Consider the following 22,522-nt stretch of genomic DNA (forward strand, 5'->3'; position numbering starts at 1 on the left):
ATGTCTAAAACACTTTAAAGACATCAATTACCTTCTGTGAAATCCTCAAATCATCTGAATAATTGGTGCTAAAGGAAACTAGTGAGCATGATCCCAAAATGCAAACATTTTTTCAGTGTCCTAGCATCACAGCATAACCTGATCTGGGGTCACTGCACTCCCCCATGCCAAGCCTACTGCCTGTGGGTTTACATGTTGCTGTTCAAACTTGTCGTCATGTCATCATTTTGGATAAATGGATTCCAATGGTGATTTTGAGTCACAGAGTCTATTTCAAAACATTCAAAAGTTTGCAGTGTCTCAAAACATTCCTAAAGCCTGATCTAATACTCCATGTGTTTAATATGTTCAATTCGTATATGTTACAGTATTGTATTTTTTCACACAAATGATTATTATTTGTTTTCATTTACTACAATTTTTACAGTACCAGAACAAATGGCTCTGGTTGGCTCAGTATTTTTCAAACATCTAAAATCATTTCAAATAATAGATGACCCACACTCCTCTTTCTCATGGGCACATCAATCTAACTGTGGCAAAATGTGGCCTTGGTCTTCTTACTGTGGTAGTGTTAAGCTCCTATGTTGGTTTGGAAAACAATGTTACTGAAATTCTCTGCTGAAATATAACAATCATACATTGCTGTGATTAGTTTCCTGTCCTGCTCTATTTGCACATTTACACATGATCAAATAATGATAGTGATGAATAATTATAATTTACTGTGTAACTGGGCTGCCAACCATATAAAGTAAAACTCTGAAGTGGAAGATGTCACCCTCGTGAAAAGGCAGAAAATAGAAAGGAGCCTATAAAGATGCTTTAGGTTGTGGTTACACTCATAAAAGTGAAATGTGACCAGCTGTACAGTCTGTATGGGCAACTGTATTGAACCTGTATTGAAAATTAAAGCATATGTTTTCCTTCATCTGTGCATAAGATTGCAAATTTAAAAAGTGGCTAAAAAGCATTCTGTGTTGACACAATGTTAATCACCACCAAGGGACCACTTGGACTTTGATGGAAAAAAAAACCCTGCTTCTTGTGCACTCTGCCACTTTCTGTTTCTTTTACTTTATGCTTCTATGATACCTTGGAATGCCAAGACAAAACGTCAAAATATAATTTTTATTTCAACTATTATTAATTAGAAATTTTATTAGAAACTGATTAGAAAGGGAAAACAGGAACTGTATGTATGAGTGCTATGTTTCCTCATTAAACTGTTATGCACACCCTATTTGGTATATATCCCATATTTAACTTTTGCTGTGTAGACAGTTCAGATCCAATATAAAGAGTGCCAAGAGGACAGAGCAGTGTGTGGTAGAAGACCCTTGAGGACCCCAGTTTGTGGTAAGCATATCAAAATTTACAAAGAAATTACTTTAAAATATTAATTTGAAATATATTTGTTAAACAAATATTTATATTAAAATTTTTCTCAATAACACAACAGGATTGTGGAATAACAGACTTTTGACAGAGGAGGGTCAGGTATGAAAGCCTTTTTTCATATGAAGCATTTCATTCAGTTCAGTTCTGTTCAGTTTTTCTTCATCCAGGTTTGTCAAAACTCAGGTTAATGTTAATCTGATCACCATTAGCACAGTCTAGGAAGGATTTTGAATAAGATAAAGATTATGGTAAAGTCACTTGTGATAATGGACAGATATCAGATGAGTGGAGATATGTTAATGTTAGTTGCTGAATTTGGTTATTGTGGCTGGTTGAATCACATGATCTGAGTCAGTAGCTTTAACCAAGATAAATAACATTACTCTTTCATTATTACCTCACAGAAGTAAATTGCCACCATGAGTACAGACGCAGAGATGGCCATTTATGGCAAAGCTGCCATTTACCTCCGTAAGCCAGAGAAGGAGAGAATTGAGGCTCAAAGCAAACCATTTGATGCCAAGGCTGCCTGCTATGTGGCCGATGCCAAAGAGCTGTACTTGAAGGCAACAATCATCAAGAAAGATGGTGGCAAAGTCACCGTCAAAGTCCTTGACACTGATGAGGTTTGTATTTTAAAGTAAGACTCAACTGGGAGGTAAATGTGATCAGCTCTCATTGTGACCAATGTGCTGTTGCAGGAGAGGACAGTTAAAGAAGATGATGTCTCTCCAATGAATCCTCCCAAGTTTGACAAAATTGAGGACATGGCCATGATGACCCATCTCAATGAAGCCTCTGTCCTGTATAATCTCAAAGAGCGTTATGCAGCATGGATGATCTACGTAAGACAGTCTCTCTATTGAGCAAAGAGAAATACTGAAATTCAATGTATTTGTAGGAAACATGGAGTTAACTGTTCTATCTCTATGATCACTTTCAGACCTACTCTGGGTTGTTCTGTGCCACTGTGAACCCCTACAAGTGGCTCCCAGTGTACGATGCTGAAGTTGTGAGTGCCTATAGAGGCAAGAAGCGTATGGAGGCTCCACCCCACATCTTCTCTGTCTCTGACAACGCTTATCAGTTCATGCTTACTGGTATGTCCTCAACTTGACAATGCAGAATTTGTTATTATATAAGGTTTCTGCTGCAGAAATATATGAATAAATCCTGTGTGTTTTATTTCAACAGATAGGGAGAACCAGTCTGTCTTGATCACGTAAGTTTCACATTTGTAAACATTGTCTAACATAATCAAACATCTTGATCAAATTCTTATAAGTCTGTGTTTATACCCAGTGGAGAATCTGGTGCTGGAAAGACTGTGAACACCAAGCGTGTCATCCAGTACTTTGCAACAATCTCAGTTGGCGGAGACAAGAAGAAGGACGCAGCACCAGGCAAGATGCAGGTATGTCATGATGACAAGATCTCTGAAAGTAAAGAATATACTTCAAGAAGAAAAGTCCTTGTCTGATGTCATTTCTAAAACTGGAATTATAGGGGTCACTGGAGGATCAGATCATTGCAGCTAATCCCCTGCTGGAGGCCTATGGTAATGCCAAAACTGTGAGAAATGACAACTCTTCTCGTTTTGTAAGTATGGAGTGATTTTTACAAGAGAAAATTCTCGTTATGTATTTCTCATGTGGAGAGACTTAAACAATTCCTCTGTTCCAAACAGGGTAAATTCATCAGAATCCATTTCGGCACAACTGGCAAACTGGCTAGTGCTGATATTGAGACATGTAAGTAACAATCTTCACAGCAAATACAAATGACTGGAATTGAGAATTGTCCATGTTGTGACTTATGAACAACATTTGTAGATCTGCTGGAGAAGTCAAGAGTGTCATTCCAGCTTCCTGATGAGAGAGGCTACCACATCTTCTACCAGATGATGACAAACCACAAACCTGAGCTGATTGGTATGCAGATTCAGTTGTTGCACAATGTTAATGTACTTAAGAGTTCAGAAAAAAGAAAGCAACCTAACCTTTTTTTTTTTTTTAACACTTTTTCGATCTCCAGAAATGTCACTCATCACAACCAACCCCTACGACTTCCCCATGTGCAGCCAGGGTCAGATCTCTGTGGCCAGCATTGATGACAAAGTTGAGCTGGAAGCCACTGATGTGAGTGTTCTTCATGTTTGAAATATTTCAAAAATACTGCATGATATGTGAAAAGTGATATAATAAATGTATATATTTTATGCAAAACTCTTTTGAACACAGAATGCTATTGATATCCTGGGCTTCACTGGTGAGGAGAAGATCAGCATCTACAAAATGACTGGTGCTGTGCTCCACCATGGTAACATGAAGTTCAAGCAGAAGCAGCGTGAGGAGCAGGCTGAGCCTGATGGCACAGAGGGTGAGTATTTAGTGTCATATCAAAGTGAATAACATGCAAATGACAATAGTCAAGTTATTAATCATATTGATTTCTGTTATATCTTGATGAACAGTCACTGTCACATACTGTATGTATTTACACTATGTATTATTGTATGTATTAACTGTAAATGACTGAACTATTTTCAGATGCTGACAAGGTTGCTTACTTGTTGGGTCTGAACTCTGCTGACATGCTGAAGGCTCTGTGCTATCCCAGAGTGAAGGTCGGAAATGAGTATGTCACCAAGGGACAGACTGTTCCTCAGGTAAACAAGATATAGTGGTATTATTCTTTTTAAATTGACATTTATATTTCTGTTAAAAACATACCAGTCATGTTTGTACAACTAAAATCATTGTAAGATTCAGTTACAGCATAATGTAACATGTAACATGTTTAGTGTAACAATGGATATTTGATATTCTCTATGTATGTCAAATTCACAAATGTAGAATGAAAGTGAAAACTTGACATGAAGTTAATTTCAATCTTAGTTATTTTGTCTCATTTGTTTAATTAAACAAAAGGTCAGACCACCAGTAATACATACATATGCAGAAATCTGACTGACATTCAAGTAGCACGTTTCAAGATTTTTACCCTAAACGTGGATCACATTAGTATATTTAATGTAAAAGGGTCTCTCCTCCTGATAAACCCTCCTGTGATGTGCACTGCTTCACAGACAGTATCCTTCATTTGAACAAAGAGTCTTTCAGATCAAACTCTCCAGCCACAGCAGACAACTTTTAAAATCTGAAACCCCCATGAGCCCTCTGTTCGCAGCCTGCCCAATGTGATATGGCACACAAACTTAGTAACTAACTTGGTAGCAAGTTATTTTAATGTTCCTAGTCAGGCAAAAACCCAAATTTTACCCACATATATTGGAGGAGATCAAAGTAAAGCTAAAAACAGAGAGAAAACTTTAAGTGAGCACGAGTGTTTCTCCATGTCTGCTGGTGTGTAGAATATTTTCCATAACAACAGCATTACAATGATAATATGTCAGTACATTCTTTAGAGTTTGTTATGCTGCTTTCAAGTGGCCAAGAATGTCAATTAACACAGTGTTGGTTCAATCAAACTTCTCTTTGTTTTATTTCAGGTGCTGAACTCAGTGACTGCCCTGGCCAAGTCTATCTATGAGAGGATGTTCTTGTGGATGGTCATCCGTATCAACCAGATGTTGGACACTAAGCAGCAAAGGAATTTCTTCATTGGTGTCCTGGATATTGCTGGCTTTGAAATCTTTGATGTAAGCCCCGTTCCCCACAATTCAGCATCTAATACCTTTGATGACCTGTGAGAGATTAGGCTGATTATATGTCTCCACACAGTTCAACAGCATGGAGCAGCTGTGCATCAACTTCACCAATGAGAAACTGCAACAGTTCTTCAACCACCACATGTTCGTCCTGGAGCAAGAGGAGTACAAGAAGGAGGGTATTATCTGGGAGTTCATTGACTTTGGCATGGACTTGGCTGCCTGCATTGAGCTGATTGAAAAGGTACACATTCATTTTGTGATTCTGATGTATGTTGTTGTTCTTAGTGTGCAAGAACACTGTCACTTCATGACAAACTGATTTCCTTTATCCATCAAGCCCATGGGAATCTTCTCCATCCTTGAAGAGGAGTGCATGTTCCCCAAGGCCACTGACACTTCCTTCAAGAATAAGCTGTATGACCAGCATCTTGGCAAATCCAAAGCATTTGAGAAGCCAAAGCCCGCCAAGGGCAAGGCTGAGGCCCACTTCTCCCTGGTGCATTATGCTGGTACTGTGGACTACAATATCTCTGGCTGGCTGGACAAGAACAAGGATCCACTGAACGAGTCTGTCGTGCAGTTGTACCAGAAGTCCTCCGTTAAACTGCTGGTCCATCTCTATCCTCCTGCTGCTCCTGAGGGTATGATATAGAATTAACAACTACAACTTATATAATGCATTTTCTTTTTTTTAACTAATCGTAACATTTGTCCCCATAAATACTTTCTTCTAACAAAGTGTCTCTAATTAATATTATCAACAGAGGCTGGTGGTGGCAAGAAGGGAGGCAAGAAGAAGGGTGGCTCTATGCAGACTGTGTCTTCACAGTTTAGGGTAAGCTTTGATATAGAAAACTGAGGAATAACATCACATCTTAGTTTACATACAAACCAATGTGAAAGATTTCATGATGAGATTTACAATTTTGTATCTACAGGAGAACTTGGGCAAGCTGATGACTAACTTGAGGAGCACTCATCCTCACTTTGTGCGTTGTCTGATTCCCAATGAGTCAAAGACTCCAGGTACATATATAACATAATTCCAAGTGAGTCAGTCAAGAGTGGTTTGGTTTTGTTGGTAAAGTTCAATTTTGTGCTGGTCCAAGTGGGTTGATGACTGTTCATTCACAAAATTAATTGTGAAATGTCTTGACCACAGGTCTGATGGAGAACTTCCTGGTCATCCACCAGCTCAGGTGTAATGGTGTACTGGAGGGTATCAGAATCTGCAGAAAAGGTTTTCCCAGCAGAATCCTCTACGGTGACTTCAAACAGAGGTATCAGTGAATATATTTTGAATGTTTTCTAATGTTTGACTGAAACTACAAAACAAATGCTGACACAGACCTTTAATTGTCTTATAAAAGGTACAAGGTACTGAATGCCAGTGTCATCCCTGAGGGTCAGTTCATTGACAACAAGAAGGCTTCAGAGAAGCTGCTTGGATCAATTGACGTTGATCATGACCAGTACAGATTTGGACACACAAAGGTAAGCACCATACATTCTTTGTTGTAATGTAGGATAATTGCCATGGACATTGAGTTTTTTTGTTTGTCTGTTAATTGGCAGTATATCTCAAAAATACCTAAATTCAACCATGGACCAAGGGAGAAGTGATATGTATATGTTAGAAATGTAGAGCAGTCATCAAGCGATCATTTATAAAACAACTTTTCCATAGAACTCTTGAACCATGTGGAGTACCTAAAAGTCCATTTTCATTATCTGTTTGTTCAGGTGTTCTTCAAGGCCGGTCTGCTGGGTACCCTTGAGGAGATGAGAGATGAAAAGTTGGCAACTCTGGTCACCATGACTCAGGCTCTCTGCCGTGCTTACCTCATGAGAAAGGAGTTTGTGAAGATGATGGAGAGGAGGCATGTAGAAAACAGATCATTCTGGACACACAGTCATGGCATGAAAAATCCCCAACCACAATTTCTATAACAACAATTTCTTGTCCACAGGGAAGCTATCTATACCATCCAGTACAACGTCCGCTCATTCATGAATGTGAAACACTGGCCATGGATGAAGGTGTACTACAAGATCAAGCCTCTGCTGAAGAGTGCTGAAACTGAGAAGGAGCTGGCTCAGATGAAGGAGAACTATGAGAAGATGACAAGCGACTTGGCTGCTGCCCTGGCCAAGAAGAAGGAACTGGAGGAGAAGATGGTGTCTCTTCTGCAAGAGAAGAACGACCTGCAGCTCCAAGTGGCATCCGTGAGTATACATGAAAAGACAGTTGTACTTTTTCATGTTTTGTCAGTCAAATGTTGATGTGCTAAGGCCTATATTCATACAATGATCTAGGAAGCAGAGAATCTGTCAGATGCTGAGGAGAGATGTGAGGGACTCATCAAGAGCAAGATTCAGCTGGAGGCCAAACTCAAAGAGACAACTGAGAGACTGGAGGATGAGGAGGAAATCAATGCTGAGCTTACTGCTAAGAAGAGAAAACTGGAGGATGAATGCTCTGAGCTCAAGAAGGATATTGATGACCTGGAGCTTACCTTGGCCAAAGTGGAAAAAGAGAAACATGCCACAGAGAACAAGGTTTGTAAATATTCATATATAAAGTGGCTCAAGTGAAGTCAAAATTATTACCTGTAATAACAACATCTTTCTTGTAAACGTAGGTGAAGAACCTGACAGAGGAGATGGCCTCTCAGGAGGAGAGCATTGCTAAGCTGACCAAGGAGAAGAAAGCCCTTCAGGAGGCTCATCAGCAGACTCTTGATGACCTGCAGGCTGAGGAGGACAAAGTCAACACTCTGACCAAGGCCAAGACCAAGCTTGAGCAGCAAGTCGATGATGTAAGTTTACAAAGTCACTTGGATTGGCAGAACAAGGTTTTCCTTGAATGTGATAATTACAAATTCATGCCAATGTGTAGCTTGAGGGTTCTTTGGAGCAAGAGAAGAAGCTGCGTATGGACCTTGAGAGAGCCAAGAGGAAGCTTGAGGGTGATCTGAAACTGGCCCAGGAATCCATCATGGATCTTGAGAATGACAAGCAGCAGTCTGAGGAAAAACTGAAAAAGTAACACAATTTAGTTTTCATTTCTATTTTAAAACAATCCATATGTTTCTAGACTTGTTCAATAGCATGGATGAACTCTTACTATGCACTTTATTATTCTCACAGGAAGGACTTTGAAATCAGTCAGCTCCTTAGCAAGATTGAGGATGAGCAGTCAATGGGTGCTCAGCTTCAGAAGAAGATCAAGGAGCTTCAGGTAAATAATATATTGTGTTACATATAACGTTAATACACACATTTCTTACTTTGTGTTTGAAAAGTTAAAAGTTACTGAGAGACCACACACCTACATTCAACAGGCCCGTATTGAAGAACTGGAGGAGGAGATTGAGGCTGAGCGTGCTGCTCGTGCCAAGGTTGAGAAGCAGAGGGCTGACCTCTCCAGGGAACTTGAGGAGATCAGTGAGAGGCTGGAGGAGGCTGGTGGTGCCACTGCTGCTCAGATTGAGATGAACAAGAAGCGTGAGGCTGAGTTCCAGAAGCTCCGTCGTGATCTTGAGGAGTCCACTCTGCAGCATGAAGCCACTGCTGCTGCTCTTCGCAAGAAGCAGGCTGACAGCGTTGCTGAGCTGGGAGAACAGATCGACAACCTCCAGCGTGTCAAGCAGAAGCTTGAAAAGGAAAAGAGTGAATACAAGATGGAGATTGATGACCTCTCCAGCAACATGGAGGCTGTTTCCAAAGCAAAGGTACATAGTGCATGAAATTGTATTTTTGATACCAATATAATAGATGCAATAATTGATATCATAAACAATATCTGATCACTGATCTGACCTATTTTTCTCTTATTAGGGAAATCTTGAAAAGATGTGCCGTACTCTTGAAGACCAACTTAGTGAACTGAAGACCAAGAATGATGAAAACATCCGTCAACTTAATGACATGGGTGCACAGAAGGCACGTCTCCTTACAGAAAATGGTATGTATAAGACAGCATTCAACTACAGTGATCTTCAGTGTATGACTGAGAAGCTGAACACAAACTAATGTTTGATGATATTTTTCACACAAGGTGAGTTCAGCCGTCAGATTGAAGAGAAAGAAGCTCTCGTCTCCCAGCTGACCAGAGGCAAACAGGCCTTCACACAGCAGATTGAGGAGCTGAAGAGACAGATTGAAGAGGAGGTCAAGGTGAGAAAATCTGAGTGTGTGCACTGCTGAAAAAATTATGTCATTTATTTAGATATTTTGCGCACTGAACATATATATAAATATTTTGGTAGGCCAAGAATGCTCTTGCTCATGGACTGCAATCAGCCCGCCATGACTGTGACCTGCTGAGGGAACAGTTTGAGGAGGAGCAGGAGGCCAAGGCTGAGCTGCAGCGTGGAATGTCCAAGGCCAACAGTGAGGTGGCTCAGTGGAGAACCAAGTATGAAACTGATGCTATCCAGCGCACTGAGGAGCTTGAGGAGGCCAAGTGAGTAACATTCAAATAATTAAATGGTTACTTCAGAAGTGTTGTATCATAGCGTCGTTCAACTAACAATGGTATCACTGGTATCAATACTTGCATTCAAACAAAGTTATCCAAACATTAAGATGTTTTTCTTTGCATTTATTGAGTACCACTGAACACTTTACACTGTGGCACCACTTTTGTGTGTTTATATTTTTAAAAATATGCAATTACAGGAATTCATACATCTAAAAATGTGTTGCACGCGGTCATAGGTATTTGTAATTTTAACGTTTTCAATGAGAGACAAATTGCACCTTTTCCAAACAGGAAAAAGCTGGCACAGCGTCTTCAGGAGGCTGAGGAGCAGATTGAAGGCTGTGAATTCCAAGTGTGCTTCTCTGGAGAAAACCAAACAGAGGCTCCAGAGTGAGGTGGAGGACCTCATGATTGATGTGGAGAGGGCTAATGGGCTGGCTGCTAACCTGGACAAGAAGCAGAGGAACTTTGACAAGGTAACAATGTTTACTTTGTGTAGTCAAGTCATACAAACAATGAAAATATTTTTTTATTATTTGTTATTTGTTTATTTTATTTGTTATTTATTTATGTCTCTACATACCTAACTGAACAATATTAACTGTGTCATACAGGTGCTGGCTGAGTGGAAACAGAAGTACGAGGAGGGTCAGGCAGAGCTTGAAGGAGCTCAGAAGGAGGCTCGTTCTCTCGGCACTGAGCTGTTCAAGATGAAGAACTCCTATGAGGAAGCTCTGGATCAGCTGGAGACCATGAAGCGTGAAAACAAGAACTTGCAACGTGAGTTCCTACCTGACTGAGTTGGCAACTAAGCTGTAGTTAGATTACATTCAACACATAAGTGTATGTGTTTGAAATAAGTATTCAGATTTTACATTTTAAGGATTTTCAATATTAAACACATGGGTCTCTCTGCAGAGGAGATCTCAGATCTGACTGAACAGATTGGTGAGACTGGCAAGAGCATCCATGAGCTGGAGAAGGCCAAGAAGCAGGTGGAGACTGAGAAGGCTGAGATCCAGACAGCTCTTGAAGAGGCTGAGGTAAGAATTCTTCACTGGAGAAGTTCTAAAAAGAAATTCAACATGAAGAATGAATGAAAAGTCTGAAGGATGAGATGAATCTTTTATTCTTGCACATTATTAGGGAACTCTGGAACATGAAGAGTCAAAGATCCTGCGTGTCCAGCTGGAGCTCAACCAGATTAAGGGTGAGGTGGACAGGAAGCTGGCAGAGAAAGATGAGGAGATGGAGCAGATCAAGAGGAACAGCCAGAGGGTGATTGACTCCATGCAGAGCACTCTGGATTCTGAGGTCAGGAGCAGGAACGATGCCCTGAGAATCAAGAAGAAGATGGAGGGTGACCTGAATGAGATGGAGATTCAGCTGAGCCATGCCAATCGCCAGGCTGCTGAGTCCCAGAAGCAGCTGAGGAATGTGCAGGCACAGCTGAAGGTATTGTTAGACATAGTGATGTTGTACAAACTACATTATAGTGAGTGCACCTCCATGGTGTTCATGTGAACATTTTCCTGATATTTTTTTTAGGATGCTCAACTGCACCTTGATGATGCTGTGAGAGCTCAGGATGACCTCAAGGAACAAGCTGCTATGGTGGAACGCAGGAACGGTCTCATGGTGGCTGAAATTGAGGAACTTCGAGCTGCTCTGGAACAGACAGAGAGAGGTCGCAAAATCGCTGAACAGGAGCTGGTGGATGCCAGTGAGCGTGTTGGACTTCTGCACTCTCAGGTGAACAATAATTTCTTCAATGATTCAAAATTTGAGGGAGTTTTGAAATAACAACTAAATCTTAATGCCTAAAAAAATTAGGCATGTGATAACTTAAGTGACTAATTTTTACAAACCTTTTAGAACACAAGCCTTCTGAACACCAAGAAGAAGCTTGAGGCTGACCTGGTCCAGATCCAGAGTGAAGTTGATGACACTGTTCAGGAAGCAAGAAATGCAGAGGAGAAGGCAAAGAAGGCCATCACTGATGTAAGTTTAAATTTTATTTGTTCTTCATTTTACTGTGGTTGAAATGTGTGTTATTTCTTCCCATTATATTGATAATAAACATTTAATGCTGTCTCCTCTAGGCTGCAATGATGGCTGAGGAGCTGAAGAAGGAACAGGACACTAGCGCTCACCTGGAGAGGATGAAGAAGAACCTGGAGGTCGCTGTTAAGGACCTGCAGCACCGCCTGGATGAGGCTGAGAACCTGGCCATGAAGGGTGGCAAGAAGCAGCTCCAGAAACTGGAGTCTAGGGTAAGACTGTCATGTTAGGAATTACAGGGTTGAAGCAAGACATTCATATGATATGAATACTTGATATCTTATTGCTTTCTGAAGGTACGTGAGCTGGAGGCAGAGGTTGAGGCTGAGCAGAGACGTGGAGCAGATGCTGTTAAGGGTGTCCGCAAATATGAGAGGAGGGTGAAGGAGCTGACCTATCAGGTATAGTCTACTTGACTTTTAACATGTATAATGCAAATCAATCTAATACTATACTTCCCATTAAAATATGGAAATGTACATTTTCTATTACAGACTGAGGAGGACAAGAAGAACGTCACCAGGCTGCAGGATCTGGTTGACAAGTTGCAGCTCAAGGTGAAGGCCTACAAGAGGCAGGCTGAGGAAGCGGTAAGGGCAAAACCTTTATTTTAAATCATGAAAACTTGATACTGTGTCATATTTCATGCACAGTATATCTGCTGACCTTTTGCACATGTAACATTTTATTGTGTCGTATTCCAGGAGGAGCAGGCCAACGTTCATCTGTCCAAGTGCAGGAAGATCCAGCATGAGCTGGAAGAGGCTGAGGAGCGTGCTGACATCGCAGAGTCCCAGGTCAACAAGCTGAGAGCCAAGAGCCGTGACTCTGGCAAGGTAAAGAAGTACACATTTAAGTTTCATGAAAAATATGACTTCCTCATACTCCAATTTACATGACACACAATACTTCAGAGCAGATGTTTGATTTACAAATCATGACTGAAAATTACCATTATTGTCTTAAGTTTTCTAAAAATGAATAACAGTGTACATATGTACTGTAAGTAATCATCTATTTATGTTTTCACAGGGAAAAGATGCAGCTGAATAGAGCACTCCGGTTGCTGGTCTGTTTCTAATCATATAATATGATATGAAATAAACCATAATAAAATCAATTTTGATCTTACTTTGCTGTCTGTGTTATTCTGATGCCATTATGTCTTCCAAGAAAGAGTAAATGTGAGATTTGGTTCATTTGTGACACATTATTGGAATGTCTGGCTACAACATGCTGCAAGTGCATACTGTTTGATGTATAGGTACCAGCTGTTTTAAAGTTAAAAGTGACCACATGTATTTGGTTATGTATCTATCAGATATATATTGTACATATCTTATAACATCTGAGGCATATGGTATGGAAAACTGTGAAGTGTTCAATTCAATTCAATTCAATTTTATTTATATAGCGCCACATCACAACAAGTCATCTCAAGGCACTTTTCATATAGAGCAGGTCTTATATAGACCATAGGTCATATAGACCATACTCTTTAAAATAGGTATTTACAGAGAGAGACCCAACAACTAGGCAACAGTGGCAAGGAAAAATTTCCTTTTAAGAGGCAGAAACCTCGAGCAGAACCTTACTCAGGGTGGGTGGTCATCTGCCTCAACCGGTTGGGTTAAGAAGAAGGGAGGGGGGGTGGGGTAGAGAATAGTGGGAGGAAAAACATAGCATAGCACAGATTCCATATAAGATGTAAGGTAATGCCAATAATACAGTAGTAGTAATGAAATGATCTGGTAAATGCTACATTTCTAATTCTTGCTGTGCTTGTTAAGTGCTATGGCCTTGAGTACCATAATTTAAAGGTGGTATTCCAAAGGAAAAAGATGATTTTTTAACCCTCAGATTTAATATTTCTAAGTCTGATATAAGTATATGTTTTATAAAGAAATTATAAACAGTAAGACGGCAACTAACAAAACTCATATTAACATTTAACATTTAATCTGGTCTTAATAGTTGTAGAGGATTGTCTGCATAATTTTCACCACATTGTTTCCCCTGAGAAACAGATTTTAACATTTGAATCAGAGCAATATGTTTGTCTGTAAAGTTTACATGGTATTAGCTGTGTTAAAGCTCCCATCAACACTTTAGAGACATCAGTTACGTACCTACAGTTAAATCCTTCAAACATTTTAGGTACTAGTGCTAAAGGAAACTCATGAGCATGATCCCAATATATTTTCCAGTACCCTAGTACAGCAGCATAACCTGGTGTCACTGCACTCCTCACCAACTTGTGAGCTTAAATGATGCCGGTCAAACATTTAATCAATAAAGGACGACAACAGCTGTTGTCAACTTGGATGCATGCCAGCAACAATGGATTCCAATGGTGATCTTGAGTCATGGGAAAAAAGGATGTCTAAAAATACCAAATCCTTAGAAGGTTCTCAGTGTATCAAAGCATGATCCACTGCTTAGTGTATTGAATATTTTCCACTAGCACCTGTTACAGTACTGTAATTTTTATACACACCAGTTGCTACTCTTTCATTTACATACATTTGCATTTATTTACAGTACAACCATTTGGTCCTGGTCAGCCCAGTATGAGTATTATTAAAAAAATTAACACTTTGAAGTGGAAGAATTTCTGCTCGTAAAAGGGTAGAAAATAGACTTAACACTTAAGATGCTTTGGGTTGTGGTTACACTCATAAAAACCTGAAACGCGAGCTGCTATGCACCCTGTGTAGACAGCTGTACTCTAAAAGAAAATTATATATAAATATATAATATGTAAATATGTATATATGAATACTATACATATACATATAATATACATGAATACTATACATTATAAAATCAAAAAATCCAAAATCTGTTATACAATTATAAATCGTGGAAAAATAGAACTGCTTATTGTGCACCTGTACCCCTTTGTATTTTACTTTATGCTGATATGATATTGGATTGAAATTGAGATTTTTTAATTATTATTAATTATATGTTTAATTAGAAACTACTTAAAAAGGAATTAGTATATATGTACAAATGCGATGATTTGACACCTCACTATTATGAACACCCTATATGGCATATATTCCATATTTAACTTTTGCTATGTAAGCATGTCATGTCAAAAAAAAAAAAAAAAAAAGCAGAGCAGTGTGTGGTAAAGACCCAGCTTGTGATGAGCTTATTCTCTTTTTTCTCAGCAATTATTTTAAAATATTAATTATGCAATAGACTTTTGACAGAGAGTTTCAGGTATGGAAAACTTTTTAGAGTATGGCTCTTGTTTCACTTTCTTCTTGGTTTCACTTGTCACTTTTAATTTTATTTAAATTTATATTTGGTGTTGGTTGGTGTGCTGCTGCTGTAACAGAGCAATAACAAAGCAATTTCCTGTCAAGGTACTATTCTATTCTATTCTATGTATCTTATGTGAAACATTAAATTCAGTTTCATGCAGTTAGTGTTAATTGAATTTTTTATTAACTATTAACTAATAAGCTCAAGTCACTTGTGATGACAGATATCATTACAGATCCTGTTCTGGGCCAGTTCAGTCACATGAGCTGGAGACAGCAGCTTAAACACACTTAAATAACATAACTCTTACTTATTGTTACTTCGGAGAAGTAATGTACTAAAGTGTTTAAGTACTTAAGTACTAAATGTGAAACATTTCATTCAGTTCAGTTTGTTTGTTTCATCCAGTTGTTTATTCAATTTTGCCAAAATTCAGGTTAGAGTTAATCTGATGGTTTTTTTGTTTGTTTGTTTGTTTGTTTGTTTTTCATGCATTCTGTACTTGTTGTTCCAGCATGTTGTTTCATAGCAGTCATCAGAGGTTTGAAATTATTAAGTGATGTTGCTCTCACTCTACTGAAGAATCCTTATTCTTATAATGGCCTCCAGTACATTCACACAAACCAACTCTTTTTGTGTCTGCATTCAGACTGTTTGTCCAGCTTTCCCCATTTCTCTGTGGCATCATCATCAAATTTAGCATAACAGCTTAATAATAACTGCTTGTGATCAACAGAAAAGTTTTCAGTTACAAATGAGTAATGGATTATGGAATTATTATAGAATTCATCAACCAAAACAAAGTTTGTTATACTTTTTTTAAAACTTGTTTTTCATAGGATTCACTTTGAAATGTTACAGTAAGTATCCACTCAATTCACATTTTAAACAACTCTGTTCAAATGGTGATGTGATGGTAATAAATTGTTGTTTGATATAGTCACATTTTACTGACCAAATTATTAATTGGTAAATAAAAATATCCAAAATACCAACTATCATTTACAACAATAATTATCATTAGTATTAGTTCCAGTCCTAACTTCAGTAATTGGCTGCTCCAAGGTAAAACACTAACACACCCTACCCTGTACTGCAGTTTTTTTCCCTGCTTACACAAATAAAGATTACCCACAGGTGGCAGCAAAGGCCTGTTGTAAAATCAGTGCAGGAAATGACAATGACAAAAATACCCCTCAGCCTTAAAATAACTAAAAACTTCACTTCAAGCCCTGGCCACTCCTCTTCAACACCAACTCTAAATGAACTGTTTGGTTTCTGTACCATATAAGCCATTAGTTTATACCTATTCAAAGAAGTGCTGAATTTACTGAACATTCAGTTGAAATATAGAGATTTAATAATGTGGAGTTGACAGTTTTTAAATCAGGCACAAAAGAGTAGCATTTAAGATAAATATTACATAACACAGACAACAGGTATGTGAGTGTGTACAGTAAATGCACATCTCCAGAAGTGATGATTACAAAGGTCAGCTCTTAAGAGTCATTTCAATAGGATGAAATTTGAAGCTAAAAAGAGAGATGAAAGAGACATGAGTGAACAACTAGATTGAGTAACCCAAAGTTACAGCTGAGCAGCCACTCCACTGTTCTGAGAGAACAGGGAAAGAAGTCCATTGTTTGGCCTTTAGTTAAGCAGGTGTGGATGCCTCAGCAGCCTCATGCAGAAGCATCACAGCCTCTAGTTAGATACAAGCAAGTATGGGCTTCCAACAAGTCCAGGGGAGGGAATTCATGTGCTATACCTCAGATCAGCAGGCCATGCCACTTTGCTATTGGCTGGCGGACTGAGCACATCATCAAGTTCCAGTGTTTGTCCTCTGAGCTCTTCTCCTTCCCCACAGTCAACTGTCCTATCAGATGTTTGGTTGATTTCCTTGTTGGGTGAGTCTCATACACAGAGACCATAATTTTGCACTGCTCCAGAGGAGACTCTGGCAGAGAGAACATGAGCACCTCATTGAAGACAGTAACTAGGCCCCGGGCTGCTACTGAGGTCTTTTGGTACCTCAACTTGCACTGATTGCATTGGACGCTGATCCTGGCATACAGGGCTGTACAACACAAGGAAAACAAATGAGTAACTGTACGCTAGACTGCATATGTATAACTGCTGGTGGCTTTATTTCTGTGAAGATGTTAGTTATTTACCTGTATTTGAGCGTATCTCAGGGAGGACTGTTCTGACCTTTAGCAGACCAACCTCTAGCCTCTGAGAAGTGGGAAGAAACTTCAATGACAGCAGCACCTCTCCCACGAGATCCTGCCCAGAAAGTGAGAGAATAAAGACTTCAGCATAATGTGCATTCAAAAGACAGATTTATTCTCTTAGTAGTTGGAATCCAGTATGAGAAACATTTGGCAGAAACAATTTTAATACTTGATTCATTGTTTAGTTTGTTCATCAGTCAACAACTCTAACCATTCACTTGTTTCAGCCTCCAATATAAGGATTTGCAGCTTTTGTTTTCTTTTCTTTTCCCTTTTTAAAAAAACCCAAAAACAAATCATCTTCAATTTTTGATTGAGGGGGAGTAATCGAGAAAGGAGACAATGTTTATTATTAATAATAATAGCAATAATAATGATAATAACCATACACTCCAGAAATTAAACATAAGAGCAAAAAAGCAATCAAACTCAATATCAAGATGAAAATAATTTAGCGTGAGTAGATATATAAATGCATACTATAACATAACACAATGATAACAGATATTCTATTGTGTACCTTTACTTTTGCAAGTTTCAACTCAACTGAAAAATGAGAACAACTTATGTGATTACGAATGTGTGTGTTTTTATACATCGTGTCTTTCTATACCTTCTGGGGTATCTGCAGATCCTCTTGTAGCTCAAGAGGGTAGGAGATGTTGAGCTGTCCTAACGGAACCCTCACCTCTCCTAACACTGTGTGTCTGGAGAATTTATCAAAGTCCCTCACCTGTGATGCACACAGACACAGCACAGACGATTCACTTACAGCATTACACATTTGAAAATTAATCAATAAAATATCCTGTTATTAATTGTAAATTCTGACATATGTATCTTAGTGCATTCTATGTAAGGTTCAATCAGTTTAAAATCCTTTTGACCTTGCAGTATGACAGAAAACATGTGATCTGCATGTAGTTTTATTTATTGTAGCTTTGGAAGTGCAGTGTTAGTGCAGATAAGCAAAAATAGAACTTATTTTCAGATTGTCTTCTAGTCTTACTGATAAAATAAAGAGAGTGTAATGAAAGTGAGAGATGTGTACTGCAAGACCTCCATCCTGAGGGTGATGTGATGAAGCGAATCTGTATCCTGCTGAAGAATACAGCTGAACTGATCTCCAAATAAAGGGTTACAGCTGCCTTTCACAATGCGAGTCCGCCACTCCTGCAACACGGACCACAGAACAGGTGGCGTCCCTTCACCCTAAGAGGATCACAGCAGCAACCCATAACACCTTTATACAGTACAGAGACAACACTCCAAGGTTTTAAAAGAAAAACTGAAGGACAGTGTGACATTTTTTTGAACAATTAACATATATGGAAAATTAACAAACTTAAGTCCAACACCAAATTTTGGACAGTATTGGTCTAAATCACAAAGTGGGTCTGAAAAGAATGAAAGGAAAAGCTATATATGCCTGGTGTTTAATTGAATAATGTCATTTGTTGAGTGTCAAATGTGGAAAATAACGAAGGCAAAATTACTTTTTCATCCTTACAGCCTTCTACTTCCACTCCTTCTGATCCTGCCCACATGAGTCGTAACTTAACAAATGGCTGGAGGCTGCAGGTCTGGCTGTGATCCAGAAGCCCCTCCACCTGCAAAACGGTGACCACCAGACGGGACTGCAGCTGGTCATAGTAGACAGAGAAACGTAGCGATCCGTCGACCTGGTGCAAGAGCATATGTTAGGGAATACACCAAGTATCTAATGCTGATGTTGATATCGCTTAAAAATGTGCAATATATGTTTTCTTGTCAACTGGATGGATTGGCATCAAATTTTGTTGAGACATTTTTGGTTTCCAGAGGATGAATCCTAATGATCTTTGGTGGCAGGTATAGATGTATGAACTGGGATACAGTCAGGTCTGCATGGTGGTGCAGTGGTTAGCACTGTCAGCTCAGTTCTAACCACTGTGCCACCAAGGCCACCAGGAATGTACATATAAATGTGGCCACATGTACAGTTCAAGTATTGTGTTTCTCAGTATGTTGCTGTATATATTATTTAATGTATTAGACCTATTACAGCCTCACTGGGTGAATTAAAGTTGCAAGGGAGGCTCAAGTAGTTTTTTTAAAGATAAGAAATGCACAAGGCATTAGATGAAGAGTAGAACTGTCTCCTTGGATTATACAGTCATGTCTGCTACCTTTTTAAAGTTGGCCTGCTCTCCAATGTCTCCCTCTGCCTGGCTGGATCCTGAGGAGGGAAACGGGTCCTGAGACAGACAACGACTCAGCCTGTGGACCTCAGTGCTGACATCCTCCACCTGGAGAATATGCACGCATATGCACCCTCTATCAGTACTGTTATTAAGAACTGCACCTCCAGCTTCTATTTGACTTATGAGTCCCAACTCTCCTTTGTTTGAACAAGTGCTCATTAATCTTTATGTACAGTGTTGCCTGTTTGGTGAATCTCCAAAGACTGGAGATGCACCCTTGCGGTAGCGGTATATCAAAATACACTGAACCAAATAAGAAGAACTTTACAATCAACATGAAATCAAAAACAAATTATATTAATACAGTGTCAAAGACATGCTGATGGTGTAAGCTCCATTTTGTGGTGTTGCACTAAACTGTTGCTTACATGCAACCCTAACCCCATTTTAATCTTACCCTGACAACAGTGCATTCATTGACCCACTTTTCATCCAATTCTGTTTTGCCCATAAGTCCAACATATACCCTGTCCGAACACAGTTAGAAACAAATTGTTTTAAGCTCAGTAGAACAGATACATTGTCAAATGACAGGAGGGAAAGTTGACTATCCAAATAAAAAGTTCATAAACGCATAACATCTACGCAGGTACCTCTCCCAAACTGAGGGTGACTCTGTACACAACCTGACTTATCTCCCACATTTACTAATAGTGCTGCAACAATGTCCAGAATGTACAAGGCCTCTATACTATTCCATACTCTCTATTATACTGAATACAGGTTTTTGTGTTTCTATGTTTCTATATTTCTCTATTAAAATATTTTAACTACATTGAACCACCATACATTGTCAGTTTGCTGTCATATAAGATAGATAAACCAATCGTATTTCTGATTGCATGCACCAGCAATGCATAACTCAAACAAAGCAGCATATTACATTTATACTGTATATATTTGAATGTCTTGTGCTCATATCGAGCTTCTTAGTTATTTGATTAAAACGTGTAGTTTTTAAGTCACAGCTGAATGCACCCATAACCTTTACTTCATCTCAGTTTTTTTTTAAAGGGACATTTCATAATTGAGATTCACCTCCCTGAGACACACACTCAGGCACATGGGACTGCCCCATCTAGTTTTTTTTTTTTTTGTATCACTTAGTATCAGCTAAATGACAGCAACTTCCTTCAAGTTTCCCAGTGCTGGCTTTGCTCCAGTTTTCATTTAACCAGACAGACCCACATGTATAGATTTGTTACAAAAATCTGGACAAGGCTAATATTGTATATTATGGGTGCCACTTTTACTCTAAGCCACCTGATATGAGAGAAAATGTCACAAGGAGTCTGTATCTCATCTTACTGTTGTGCTTGGAGCTCCTGAGTAATTTCTTGCTGTTGTTGACTTTTCGTCTGAGTACAGCAGGTCACTGTTCACTGGAGTAAAAATCAGACATAAGTTTGCATTTCGAAATGAACTTATTGATCAGACACCAAGCATCACCAACCTCTGCTGTAATGTTTGTTTTACTGTAAGTTGATCCATACTCACTTGTATCTTGCTGGGTGTATGTGGTGTGTGTCTGGTTGCAGCATCTGTAGGCCTGCCAGGCCAAGATGCCCAGGGCCAGCAGAAGCAGCATGACAGAGATACCCAGGATGCAATACTTGACCGAGTCTGAGAATGGCATCTTCAGCTCTCCAGCAGCCGCGAGCAGCCCAACAGGAGCTGGATAGTCCATCAGAGTGAGCATGACTCTTTGTCTCCATGTGGTCTAGACATACCCCTGCAATTCAGGAATACATGTGAGGGCCATGAGGTTTCGGGCTGGCTTTACGGACCCTCTAGCAGCCATTGTAGAGTTTCAAACATCAAAGAGCAACAATATCAGTGATACATGATTTCTGTTTGTTAGTTTAATTACAGTATTTGGCTGCTATGAGTGGCAGGAGTGAATAGCAACTGCAGCATTAGTATTAACAGTTTAACCTTGGCATTAGAGCTGCACTTTTCATAGGGCTCCTAGCACTGATCCAGGTCACACAACATGTTAAGACTGCCCTATCAGGACAAATGTCAAAAGTTAGTGACCTGGGTGAGTAAGTAAGAGAGTAACTCAAGAATATGCATGGGTCATGTCTACTGTTGTACAAAAGGTACAGAAGAGGAAAAGACATGGTGAATGAAGGTGTTTAGGAGAATATGAATGAAGTATATCATTCGGTGTGTGCTGTATTAAGCATCAGAAATTGATGCTAACTTGCCTGTAATTCCAAAACACCTTCACTCCTATATTAAGTAATTGCTGCTGAAACGCTCAGTTGATTGGTTATGTTAGTCGATCAATAGACATCTTCTGTTTCCACATCATTAGAAAAAGAATGTCCTTTGGTTTTGCACTGCTAGTGTGACGCATATATTTTTCAGACTAATGTGGGCTAAGATCACTGACAAAATACTAACAGGGCTTTTCAAAGTTTCAAACAATGAGCATATTTTAATAACTGGGTTATTATTTGGGTATATATAATTGGTAAAACAGTGGCTTGGTTGTAGAGGTATTATTATACCCTATCAGAGACAGTTAAAACAAATAGCACTTGTCCTGCTCACACTGCATGCAAAATATAAAACACTGCAAAGGAGAAGCTACAAAGAAGTAGCTAGTGTTCATATTAAAACAAAGAAATCAAGTCTGTTACTTTGTAATGTCACATATATGAGCTTTTCACTGATGTGAAGACCTTCTGCTCCCACTCTCCACTCAGATCATGAACTAACACATTATAGTATTAAAGATAGAAAATAATTACCTGTAGTGAGTAATAAAAATTCAAAAGCTCATCTTTCTCTTCAAGAATGCATCCATTTTCCTCTGCTAGAAATCCATACTGCAAGCTCTTAAAATTTCACAGAAACAAAAGAACTTGTCTGAAAGAGAAATTCAAAATAGCACCTTATCAGCCAACTGTTTTTGCCATTCTCCACACACTCCCTCTCTCCTCCCCTCTTTACACGCACCCAACCCAACCACCACCCATGACTTCCTTGACACCATTCTGGACAGACTGGTTTGATTAGTTTTTAATGACATTTAAGAGCACTTCACATGACCAGATCCCCAGCTCTCTTCCTCTTGGAGATTCCTCTGCAGGCCTGCATACCAAGTGTTCAGGTCGGGTAACTTCCAGACAATAAAAGG

At 39.1% G+C, this 22,522-nt stretch overlaps 1 protein-coding gene and 1 pseudogene across 1 annotated transcript; one reads left to right on the forward strand and one right to left on the reverse strand.

The window, feature by feature from the left end:
• The first annotated feature begins 1,820 nt into the window (after positions 1-1,820).
• LOC108901865 (myosin heavy chain, fast skeletal muscle-like) lies at positions 1,821-12,723 on the forward strand (annotated as a pseudogene).
• A 2,630-nt stretch (positions 12,724-15,353) lies between these two features.
• Positions 15,354-22,320, reverse strand: syt19 (synaptotagmin XIX). The gene is made up of 9 exons (XM_018703504.2): positions 22,134-22,320; positions 20,872-21,106; positions 20,683-20,756; positions 19,300-19,419; positions 18,628-18,813; positions 18,191-18,343; positions 17,745-17,864; positions 17,072-17,183; positions 15,354-16,974 (listed from the first exon to the last, which is right to left on the reverse strand). Exons 2-9 carry the CDS (start codon positions 21,071-21,073, stop codon positions 16,667-16,669), a joined length of 1,275 nt encoding a protein of 424 aa, XP_018559020.1. The 5' UTR covers positions 21,074-21,106; positions 22,134-22,320; the 3' UTR covers positions 15,354-16,666.
• Positions 22,321-22,522: the final 202 nt, after the last annotated feature.

The sequence above is a fragment of the Lates calcarifer genome, linkage group LG10 (genome assembly GCF_001640805.2).
Source record: "Lates calcarifer isolate ASB-BC8 linkage group LG10, TLL_Latcal_v3, whole genome shotgun sequence".
NCBI classification, from domain to species: Eukaryota; Metazoa; Chordata; class Actinopteri; family Centropomidae; genus Lates; species Lates calcarifer.